General features: G+C 44.4%; 1 protein-coding gene across 5 annotated transcripts in view; it reads left to right on the top strand.

Moving 5' to 3' along the window:
* Positions 1 to 12,385, top strand: part of PPEF2 (protein phosphatase with EF-hand domain 2) — a 33,282-nt gene that overhangs the window by 13,062 nt on the left and 7,835 nt on the right. For all 5 annotated transcript variants that reach the window (XM_045880983.3, XM_054508890.2, XM_045880981.3 and 2 more), the window contains 6 exons: positions 939 to 1,105; positions 1,758 to 1,794; positions 2,264 to 2,413; positions 6,706 to 7,092; positions 9,016 to 9,201; positions 10,993 to 11,135. In XM_045880983.3, the coding sequence (XP_045736939.1) occupies positions 939 to 1,105; positions 1,758 to 1,794; positions 2,264 to 2,413; positions 6,706 to 7,092; positions 9,016 to 9,201; positions 10,993 to 11,135 (1,070 nt within the window). The remainder of the gene's footprint in view (positions 1 to 938; positions 1,106 to 1,757; positions 1,795 to 2,263; positions 2,414 to 6,705; positions 7,093 to 9,015; positions 9,202 to 10,992; positions 11,136 to 12,385) is intronic.

Here is a 12,385-nt window from a genome sequence, read left to right as displayed (position 1 = left end):
AATGCTTAACCATTGCTTGGATTTTTTAAAATATTATTTTAAATTATTAAAAATTACATAGTAGCAAATAATATAAAAGATAGCACTGTATTATATTTTAGTATATTTTTGTAAACTGTTTTAAAAATCTGAGGTTAATAAAGAAAAGGAATCATTATTTAGTAATTGATTTCCTTTTTTCCAAATAAAGAAAATTGTTGATTATCAAAGCACCTGAAAGCTATTTTCCTGTTTTTAGTTATAAAATATAGAACATGTAACAACATATATGAATGTCCTATTAATGTAAAGTTACTTTATATATACTGTGCTTCCCAAAGCATTTTCCCACTTATTGTCTTGTTTAATCCTGAGAAATCTGACAGCTATTGCTGTTATTACTAAAGATATTGGGCCAGGGGCACCTGGGTGACTCGGTAGGCTGAGTGTCCGACTCTTGATTTTGGCTCAGGTCATGATCTCTGGGTCATGGGATTGAGCCCCACGTTGGGCTCTGCACTCAGTGGGGAGTCTGCTTAAGATTCTCTTTCTCCCTCTCCCTTGCCCCCCGCCCCAGTTTATGGGTGTGCTCTCTCTCGCTCTCTTTCAAATAAATGAATAAATCTTAAAAAAAAAAAAAAAAAGATATTTTGGCCAGAACTTAAAATTGGCCTTTGGATCACAAGTTTGGTTTCCTTTGCACATACCACATGGCAAGACTCCAGCTTTGTATAAAGCACTATTTTGATGAGCATGTCATAACCTCAGCCTGGCTAGAAAGGAAATATAAGACCAATAAAAAAGATACTTGCATCTTTTCTTGACAATTCATGTTTGGAGGAGAGCCAGAAAGCACAGAATTTTTCGATCTGACGTTAACTGTCAAATACACAGTGGCTCAACCTGATTTCCTGTTCCCTTCCTTTGTTGCTGCTTCTCGGACTTGTCTTGTTGGGAAGAATGGCCTCCCGTCACCAGAGAAGGCCTACGTCTTCAATGGTGACTTCGTGGATCGAGGCAAGGATTCAGTAGAGATCCTGATGGTTCTTTTTGCCTTCATGTTGGTTTACCCAAAAGAGTTCCATCTTAACCGAGGAAACCATGAGGACTATATGGTGAACTTACGGTAACAAACTAAACACGCTGGGTATTTGATGTTTACCTGTGATTGTAAGAAGTTATTTTGTCAGAGCTTCTGATTTGTTAGGTGCATTTTAAAAGTAGTTATCCGGATGCTTGGGTGGCTCAGTCAGTTAAGTGTCTGCCTTTGGCTCAAGTCAGGATCCCAGGGTCCTGGGATCGAGTCCCGCATTGGGCTTCTTGCTCAGCGGGGAGCCTGCTTCTCTTTCTGCCTGCTTTGCCTGCCGCTCCCCCTGCTTGTGCTCTCTCTCTGACAAGTAAATAAATAAAATCTTAAAAAAAAAAAAAAAGTAGTTTTCCAATTGTATAAAGGAATACACAATATCTGACATTTAAAATATTTCCTTAAAACTTACACATTATCCTACTCCTAATAAAACCATTAATTTTTTTTCACATACCCATACTCTTTAGAAAAGGTAAGAAATACAGATAAGCAAAAGGAAGAAAATAAAAATATCCCATAATTTCTTGAACCGAGATAATGCTATAATTGTAAACATTTTGGCAATTATTCCTCAGTCTCTTTTCTATATAAGTATATGTATATGTATACAGAATATGAATTTTTATAAAAATTCAGTTATATCATAACTCTTGTCACTAAATTTAATATCTATTTTTGCTTCTAAATCTAGATATGGCTTTACCAAGGAAGTGATGCATAAATATAAGGTATGCTACCTTTAAAAATTTTGGGCTCCTGGGTGGCTCAGTCCTTAAGCATCTGCCTTCAGCTCAGGTCATGATTCTGGGTAGAATTATAGAATATGTCCCTTTTTGTGTCTGCCCATAGTGTTATGTTAGAGTGATGTCTGTTCTTTCCTTAAGAATATGTACTCCAGGGGAGCCTGGGTGGCTCAGGTGGTTAAGCATCTGCCTTCGGCTCAGGTCATGATCCCAGGGTCCTAGGATCGAGCCCCGCACAGGGCTCCTTGCTCAGCGGGAAGCCTGCTTCTCCCTCTTCCACTCCCCCTGCTTGTGTTCCCTTTCCTGCTCCCCCTCTCGCTGTATCTCTCTCTCTCTCTGCCAATTAAATAAATAAAATCTTCTAAAAAAATAAATAAAAGTAAAAGTTTCTCTTAATTCAGATAAGTTGAGTGTATCATTGGAAACTTAATAGCTTCTTAATATCATTTTCCAGATACATGGCAAGAAAATACTAAAAATACTGCAAGATGTTTTCTGTTGGCTTCCTCTGGCCACTCTGGTTGATGAGAAAGTCCTGATTCTTCATGGCGGAGTGTCAGACATGACTGACCTGGAGCTTTTGGCTAAACTAGACAGGCACAAGGTACTGACTGAGTAATGAAATATTGCATATTTCACCATAATTTAATCCAGTTAATAATAATAACCCAGTTGATAATAATTTAACCCAGTTTCACTGGCAGCATAAAATAAATGTCATCTTGCATGCTGACTCCAGGGGACGCCATTAAATCATTAAAGAAGCCATTAAATCATTAAAAGGAGAAGGATTAAGATTCCACGTCTGGGGGCAAGGCGCAAGTACACTATGATCCATTAGTGATGTTTGCTATAGACATTATAATGGGGAGTGGCAGCGAGAGCCATCTGTTTGCCATCCCTGATCTAGACGATTCTAATAAATACCCCTCAATCACTGTATGTGAAGAGCCTTTATTTCTCAAATAACTCAGTTAAACTCAACAAATGCATATTGAGAGCCTACTTCATGCAGGGAGGAGGCAATTGGCAGATAGGAAGATGAAGATCAATTTCGAATTAAACTCAACAACTATGTTTAAAGGGCTTACTTTGTGCAGGGAAAGTGGTAGGGGAGATGCAGAGATAACCAGAGATGGTGCCTCCCTCAGGGGATTTACAAGAACCGGCAGGAGGAGGGGGTGAGAGACAGAATGCATTAAGCTCCAATATCCACACATCTCTGTTTTCTGTTTCACTTTGGAAGTAAAACTTTAGAAAACAAAGATTCTATTTTAATCACAGACTCTTATGCTTGAATGGTGTCCTATGGCTTCTGTACTCCAACTACCCCTTCCAAAACACAGGAGTCCCTACTGCAATATCCTTGACAACATTCAGCTGAGCAGTTCCAAAGACAGAGAACTCATTACTTCACAAGCCAGTGTGCTTTGGGCAACTCTAACTAATCTAAGTCTGTGTTATATGAGACATAAATGAAAGAGCATGGCTTTAGAATCAGACTGACCCTGGTTTGAGTCTTGGAACATGCTGGTACAGCAGCTTCGTTTTACTAGGTTTTCCAAGAACCAAGCCTTCTTATGTCTTGTTACTCTGCCATCCTTAGGATATCTTTCCCATGCCCTCATCTGTATAGGCCAAGGTGGCTTGCCACCACATCTGTATTCCAAGCAATAGGAGAGAGGAAGGAAGCGGGGGAAGAATATTCCTGCCCTTTAAAGATACAGGGAAGAAGTTGTATACCTCTCTTCTACTCTCCTCCCATTGTTGAGAAAATAGTTCCATGATCACACCTTGCTGGAAGGGAGGCTGGAAATGCAGTCTTCTCTCTGGTTGGCCACATGCATGGTACAAAAGTTGGGGTTTCCATTCCTATGGCAAAGAAGGGGAAACTAGATTTGGGGGAGTGGTAGTCTGCCACACAGATACTGAAGTAGGGAAATATGTTCTTTTTCCCTTGAGTAGGTGTGGTGAGTGGTTATGCCATGACCCATGAAGTTGGAGACAAATGGATAGAAATTCTGTTTCTGCTACTTATAGAATATTACCTTGAAAAAGTTATTTATTATAACTTCAGTTTCTGAATCTATACAATAGGAATAGGAGTGACTGTATCCTAGATGTTGTGAGGATTAAATGAAAATGTGTGTACACATGCCTTACAAAATTTGTACTCAGCAAGTGGAAATGGTATGAACTACATTTGGCTGAAGTGACAGAAAACTTCAAATAACAATGGCTTAATGATTATCTCTTCCTTTCTGTAAATAAGCACTGGAAGCCAATAGTCCAGGGCTGGGGGAGTAACACCACGAAGTCACTAGGGACCGAGTTTCCTGCTTTCTTGTTGCTCCCCCATGCTGCATCATGACCCAGCATGGCTACCTGAGCCCAAACCGTCACAACCATGTTCTAGCAGTGTAGAAGAAAGGCATGTTTCTTCCCTTTAAGGACACTCAGATGTACACAAAATTTTTGTTCCTATTTCTGTTCAGAATGTTGTCACATGTTAACATTTAGCCGAAAGGCAGATTGGAAAGTGTATTCTTCATTCCAGGTGGTATCTGTAAGAATCTGGGTTTCTATTTCTAAGGAGGAAGAGTAGACAGATGTTGGGTAGCCACACTCTGCCTTGATCTGTCCCTGTTGCTCCCCAAATTTCTATGCACATCCTGCTTGCCACACGTAGAACCATGCTTATCCCCTCCCCAATGGAGTCTACACTCAGGTCTCATCCCATAATTGCATCCAGTCCAAGGTTTCTGGATTCAAGTCCTATATATCAAGGTCTGGCTCTGGCCCCTTGTGGTCTGGTGACTGAAAGACGAGATATGTGTCCCTGCACCCACAAACTCAGTGTTGGAAAGGGAAAAGGATAACTCCTTAGCAGAGGTGGAAGGGGGGGCACCTGCAACATTTTCAATAGCTTCCTCCAAAAATCCTCATTATAAATCCCCTCTCTGCTTCTCCATAATCTCAACCCCTTCATGTTCTTAATAAAGGAGGAGGGGCCCAAAGGGACCTAAAACTAGCTCTTAGTATTTCTTTTGTCAATTCTGCATGATGTCTGGCACCTCACTTTTTTTTTAATTCAAATATTCTGTTTTGCTGTATCTATGTCTGGAGGTAGAGACAGCAAGTCACGATAAAGCAGATTCACATTTAATGGGAAGAATCACATTTAATATATACAGGAGAAGTAGGGACTTTGGGAAAGAATGCTAAAGAACAGTTTATCTTCCGTAGCTTAGCAAAAAGCTAACTTCCCAATAGTTGGTTTGCAAAGCTCTGGGGAGGGATGATGTAGCCATCTGTACCAAGTCCTGGGATCACTTGGGCGGGAAACACAAGAGTAGGAGCCCCGGAGTCAGATATCTGGATTCAATCCTGGTAATGTTCTAGTAACTCTGTGCCTCACGTTTCTCATCTGTACTATAAATGAGGATGCTATCTCACAGGGTGTGAGGGCTAATCAATCAATTCGTGTAAAACCATAAATGAGGATGCAGTCTCATAGCGGTGGCCTGAGGGTATCAATGAATTCATGTTAAGTGCCCAGCATAACATCTATTTACAAAGGGCGCAATACATATTAACGCTGTTATTCTCCTTAAAAACCAAAGTTAGGGATGTCTCTTGAGGGCAGATAATAACATCCTTAAAGTTACCTGAGGATGGAAAGGTTACCAGTTACCTGGTCCGGCCCTCACTCTGAGTTGCAACAAGGAGAGAAGGAGGGGGTTACCACTCCATTCACGTTTGGTGGCCTTTCACCCTCTATGCCCCGGGCTAAGCTGCCTAGGAAGTCATTAGAGCTTGTCCAAAGTTAGAGAACACCTCTGTTCTGTTCTATTCAATCTGGATTCCTCTTGAAACATCATTCAGGTTCTGCTGACCCTCTCTGAGTGTCCTTTGTCCTTGCCCTAAGCCAGTCCACACCAAGACATGGCTTCCTTGGATCACAGTCCTTACATCGATTTGCAGAAATCGATTCTTCTTCTCATTCTTTGATTATGCGCTTGCAGAGAGTTCCCGCTGTGCGTCAGACCTCTGTCGTTGATACCCTTCCAATGTTGTGTGCCTCGGTTTCCACTGTGGCACTCAGGCATGCCAGGAATGGGGGCTAGGTGCCACAGCTGTGCTCTGTGGCCTGACCCTTCTCTTTCCCATGATCAGAATTCTTCCAGCTTGTGACTCTATCGTCAGCCTGGTCCCAGTACCATGATGCCTCTGAGTCAGTGACAGGGACCATACTCAGTCTCTTTGGCCAAAAGATTCCCTTTCCAATTAGGTCCAGGCTGAAAAGAGGTGCTCTTCCCCTTCCTCAACAGGTAAAATAGCACTTCCTGTGAGATGCCACGAAGTCCTGCCTCTCCCACGGCAAAGCAACAAGTGTTTCCTATTCCAACATAGTTTAACCACAAGCTGCATTTCTTCTCCTTTGTTTTAGCACCCGGTTGAACAACAGGAAAGTCCATACAGGCTCACCTTCCTGAGACGTGCCCTTTCCCATCCTTGTCTACAATTCACTAGGCTCCTAGAGAAAACAGTAGTTTTGCTTAGGATTTCTCCAATTACCTGTGGCAGAGGACCGGGTTTTATAAATGTCCAGTTTGTCACACATGAGAACTTTTGTAAAATACAACATATATGAAGTACAAGAAAAATGAAATACGAACAAAAAAATTTAAGCCCACGGATCACGTGCTTGAATATCACAGCAGTATCCAACTGCCCTGACCGTTTCTAGAGGCTTCCTCGCCAGCCCTGTGCTCATCCTGCGCAGGGGGGGGTGGAGCAGGACCAGCGCTAGTGAGCGCGCTGACCTAGAGGGGCTACTCAAGAAACCACCTCGGGTTTCCTGCCGCCATCTGTGTCTTCTCTGGCCGTTTTTAGATCGTCTCCACCCTGAGGCGCCAAACGAGGAAGGAGAACGGGAAACCGGCGACGACGCAGGAGAAGGCCACCCCGCCGAGCTGCGCGGGGCGACCCACCCCGTGGTTTCTGCCCCAGAGCCGCTCTCTCCCCGCTTCGCCCCTGCGCCTGGGCTCCTGCGGGGCGCCCCGCGCCGGCCGCTCCTCCAGCATCCCCTGCAGCGGCCCGGCCGACGCGGAGGAGCTGGCCCGGCGGGCGCGGCGCTCCGGGGACCTGGAGCTGGACAGGGGCCGGCTGCAGGCAGGCTTCCCGGGGAGCCGGGCGCAGGGGGAGCCGCTGCTCGTCACGCCAGAAGCCGACTCGGACGCCGACGAGCCGCCCGAGCCCACTCCGGAGGAGTGGAAGCAGGTGGGGGTGGCCAGGGGCTGCTCCCTGGCGTTTGGCTGTCTTCGGGGGGGGCTTTTAAACAGAGCGAATCTCTTCTCTCCCTGTGAATTCGGGGTTTTTTTTCCCACCCCCTTTCCCTCTCCCCCTGGGGTTAGAACAGCCCAGAAGGATATTAGTATTTGCCTAATAACTCACATATTTTAGAGTTTCGTAGAGGTCGGTCGGCTGTGGCCGGTGGGCTCTGTTGCCCGAGTAAACGTGGTTTAGTGACCTAGCCTCCTTGGGGTGGGAAGGTAAGCCAGGACTTACTGGATGCTATTCCGTGATGTTTTGTTTTTAATGTGTCAGAAAGATGACTATGTAGCTCAAGGCCAAATGGGTTAGGTCAGCAGCTTCTGTGGGCCTCTGTTATTAGGCAACTAAAGGCTTTTCCAGAATCTCCCGAAGTGTGTCATAGAGCCGCCCCTCGCTGCGAGGGAGACTGGGAAAGCAAGCGTTCAGCGATGCCCATTGCCACCCCAAACTCCCCATCAGAGTTCTGGTAGCAGGAAGGAAGAAGGAGAACGAATACAGAGTAGGCCCTCAGTGTTCGCCTAGATAGGACCCTGGCAGCCGCCCGGTGCGCACATTCCGCCGGGACAAGGCTGTGGCAGGGGCGCTTGTAATCCGTGCGGGAGATCCACGCGGTGAGCTTGCGCCGCGGAGTTAGTAGCCCTATGGGACCTTGCTGGTGTTCAGCCATTTCTGACTATAACCCTGGCAGTTTTTTTATGGTTTATCCAATAAAGAAAAGGAGAGAATGCAGAATTAGCTAAGAGCTAAAATTAGCAGAACTTGTGGATTGATTGGATGGAGGGTGCTGAGAAAAAGGAGTCGCAGCTGACTCTGAGGCTAGACACCTCAGAGAGATAGATATTGGGTTTCCGTTACATTCTCCCTGAGCTATCGATCCTGGGCTTCAGCAGCAATGTAGAGTGGAAATTTTAAAATAAATGCAAATCTCTCCTTTTGCAAAACATGACTCAATAATAGTGTTCCAATATTTACAAATCAAATGCACTTTTCCCCCTCAAAAGTACGTTTAGAAAGTATTGGGTGTCAACAACCAAAATACACCTGATTATTTCATGTAAATTATAGAAGATTGGTCATCAGTGTTTTCCTGAGTAGTAACAAAAGGATAGAACCTGAATTGCTGGAAAAGTTGTTCAGCTCTTCTGCAAATTCTTTTAAAAATGCTGAAATTACTTGAAGAACTGAAACATTTGATTGCACTTTCCCAGGACCACAGCCGGGGCGTTGTGAACACTGCATGAGAGATCATGTTGCCAGTCCCATAACTTCTGCCTTCTCTTTGGGGCAAATGTCCAGGAGCCTGGAGCACTGGGGCTAACTGAAGATTTCTCCCAGAGCAGCTCCCTTTTATCTGGTTTACATGTTGAGCTGTCATATAAGATTTATTTCCAACAAAGTGGGTAACATGCTTGTCAAACAATATGCACATATACACACGCTCCTTCTGTGAGTAATAAAAAATTCTGGAACCTCAGGTGTTCAAAATATAAGCATATGTCAGGGCACCTGAGTGGCTCAGTCAGTTAAGTGCCTTCAGCTCAGGTCATGATCCCAGGGTCCTGGGATCAAGCCCTGAGTCAGGCTCCCTGCTCAGTGGGGAGCCTGCTTCTCCCTCTCCCTCTGCCTCTCCGCCAGCTTGCGCTCTCCCTGTCTCTCTGTCAAATAAATAAATAAAATCTTTAAAAAATATAAAAGCATATGTCAAATATTGATCACATGGAAAATTATTCACTTATGCAAATACTTGTATGCTCTTCTTCCTCTCCTCCTCTGCTATTTACTCCTCCTCCTTCTCTTCCTCTTTTCATAGGAATGACTCTGCATATCTGTCTAGATTTTAGGAAATAATCCATCTCTTGGTCTCTCCAGGTGGTCGATATCCTGTGGAGTGATCCCATGGCCCAGGAGGGTTGCAAGGCTAACACCGTTCGAGGAGGAGGCTGTTATTTTGGACCTAATGTGACAGAACAGTTGCTACAGAAATACAACCTGCAGTTCCTGATCCGCTCCCATGAGTGCAAACCTGAGGGCTACGAGTTCTGCCACAGCCGCAAGGTGGGCGCCAGGCGGCAGTGGCGCGGGGGTGGGCCAGACCACTCCTCCCAGCCTGGACGAGCTCAGGCGCTTGGTTGCTCACAGTCAACTGCGCCTTGTGTTTGTTCTCCCACTTGCTCAAGGCAGCTAGGTCCTTTATAGTCACTGATCCTTGACTTTCACAGCCTATTTATTTATTTATTTATTTATTTATTTATTTATGGCAAATGTTTTCAAAGTATGTTATTTTATTTTTTTTAAAGAATAAAAATATTAAATTTTATTTTTCTATTCTTTTTTTCACATTTTTTAAATTAACATATAATGTATTATTTGTTTCAGGGGTACAAGTCTGTGATTCATCAGCCTTACACAATTCATAGCGCTCACCAGAGCACATACCCTCCCCCATGTCCATCACCCAGCCACCCCATCCCTCCCACCTCCCTCCACTCCAGGAACCCTCAGTTGTTGAGGGTTTCCTGAGATTAAGTATGTTAATGTATTTTATTTTTAAAGATTTTATTTTTATTTATTTGAAAGAGAGCGCGCGCGTGCGCACGCACGTGAGTGGGGGAAGGGCAGAGGGAGAAGCAGGCTCCCCGCGGAGCCGGAGCCCGATGTGGGACTCGATCCCAGGACCCTGGGATCATGACCTGAGCCGAATGCAGATGCTGAACCAAGTGAGCCACCCAGGCGCCCTTCACAGCCTCTTTAAAGCTCAAAATTTGATTGCTGCCACCACTCAGCAGTGCCCTGAGAGGAGAACAGAGGGGCGGATATTGTCCCATCTTGAGGACAGAAATATGGCCTGGGGTTTTCCCAGCCACATCTCCATTCCTTAAGTCACATCACTACGGGGTGACAGGATTTCTGCACTGCGCCCCAGCAGGGATTCAGGATTGTTTGTCTTCTCAGGAGCATATTTAATGTCCTGACTCATCTTTGCACATCTTAATCCTACAACGTTTGCCTAGCCCAGTGCCGCTAGGATGAGAGTATTGCCAGGAAAACTAACTCTTCAGGAGAATAACAGGTTTCCATGCGGGGGGAACAAAAAGTGAGATCAACTAATCTAAGAAACGTTTGGTTAATACAAGTTCGTCTACTGCAGGACTTCCGAGACCTTTAGTTTCCTGTATTCCTTGTAAATCTCCAAGAAGAGATGCAGTGTCTACCATTTCCCGATGTACCGACAGTGTGGAAACTTTTTTCACAGAACATCTTAGAAGACAGTTCTCTGTAGGCAGCTCCACGGTGAGGCCTCACACCAGCTTTCACAACTGGTGTACCGATTATAATGGCCTTCCCAACTTATCCGATCCAGCTTGCCTCTAAGTTGAACCAAATGAAGTGTTTTGTCTGACCCCTGCTGTTGTCCTTGAGATAAAAATGTGAAGAAACCGTGTTGTGGGACGCCCAGGTGGCTCAGTTGGTTGAGCGTCTGCCTTCAGCTCGTCGTGATCCTGGGAGTCCTGGGCTCCAGGCTCCTGTCGGGCTCCCGGCTCAGCAGGGAGTCTGCTTCTCCCTCTGCCTCTGCCCCTCCCCACTGGTGTTCTCCCTCTCACGCTCACTCTCTCTCAGATAAATAAATAAATAAATAAATAAATAAATAAAATCTTAAAAAAAAAGATATCATGTTATGGATATCCCATCAGAATTCAAGTTGTTACTGCTTGAATCACAACTCCTGCCTTACTAGCATTGATGACTTTAAAAATTGAAAAGATCCATGGGTGGGGTCGAGGAGGGTGAAGAGTTCTTGAGTTCTTCAGTGAACCTGAATGCCTTTCTCTCTCTGTTCTGATGTAGGTGTTAACCATCTTTTCTGCCTCCAACTACTATGAAGTTGGCAGTAACAGAGGTGCCTACGTCAAGCTGGGGCCGGCCTTGACTCCATACATCGTGCAATATCAAGCTAACAAGGCAACCCACATGCTGACTATGAGGCAAAGGCAAGACTTTTTAATGAACGATTTTCAGAAAAACAGAATTATGGTGTTTGTAGGAACTTCAAAATGTCCAGCATCATTACATTTATCCAAATTCTAAGTGAGAATTCATAATGTGTGGGGCACCTGGGTGGCTCAGTCGGTTAAGCGTCCGACTCGACCTCAGCTCAGGTCTTGCTCTCAGAGTTGTGAGTTCAAGCCCCACATTGGGCTCCACGCTGGGCATGGAGCCTACTTAAAACAACAACAACAACAACAAAACTTAGCTATGTCAGCAATAAGGTCTACAATAGGAGAATGTAGGGTCCTGTTTCTTCTCCTCCATACACTTTAAGATCTGTACCTACCCACCATTAATGGAAGCAACAAATTTGCTTCCTCCAGAAGTTATTCTCAATGGGAGCATCTTGGGTAAAGTCCATATACCAGGCCACTGAGTCTTTCCAGGGTCGCTCTTACATTTTTTCTCATCCTTAAAGAGTTTGTTTTGCCCCATAAGCCACAGACAAAGTTTCTTTGTTTTCTAGGGATTTGACAGATGGGTTTCAGTCCACACATTTGTTGACAGTGCCCTTTTCTTCCTGGGAAGGAAGTGTGTAATATTACTTACATGGCTTCTGTTGAGATGATTCTGAGTTCTAACCTTAGCTGAGAGCTTACCACCCACTAAGTGCTATTATAAAGAATTTATATGTGTTGTCTCACAATGAACTTATGAAATACATACGAATTTCAGTTTTATAGAGGAGATCATCAAGGAACACAGGTTAAATCAGCTGGCTCATGGTCCCACAGCTAACACACGGTGAAGGCAAGCCTTGAGCCAGGCAGTCTTATCTCAGAAATCACACCCTTCACAGACTTGCAGTCCTGCCTCCCACCAAGAAGATGGTCTCAGAGTACATAAGCTGCTAACAGATGCAGTTTTAGTGCTCCTGAACAAGCTTCTTTAATTATCAGATGGACTAATTAGAAATCAAAACAAAGTTAACATAAACCCAGTGGAAAGAGAACACATTAATATTTAACATCTGCCTTGTGTGAGTGCTATAAAAGTGCCTTATTTTAAATCACTCTTGAGTTATTAACTATCAAGAGTTATTAAACCCTCAAGTTATTAAAAAATCAAGGCCAGCATCACTCAAGAAGAAGTTTCATATGAGAATTTAAACTCATTAAGTGATAGTCAAACCTACTGTGCAGAGGCATCAACCAGGGGAGCTTGACCAAAACTCAGCCACCCTAGGCTCACC

Source organism: Mirounga angustirostris, unplaced genomic scaffold (genome assembly GCF_029215605.1).
Source record: "Mirounga angustirostris isolate CCGP_5_RB_7025 unplaced genomic scaffold, mMirAng1.0.hap1 SCAF_2, whole genome shotgun sequence".
Classification (NCBI taxonomy): domain Eukaryota; kingdom Metazoa; phylum Chordata; class Mammalia; order Carnivora; family Phocidae; genus Mirounga; species Mirounga angustirostris.
This window is presented reverse-complemented; position numbering and strand designations above follow the sequence as displayed.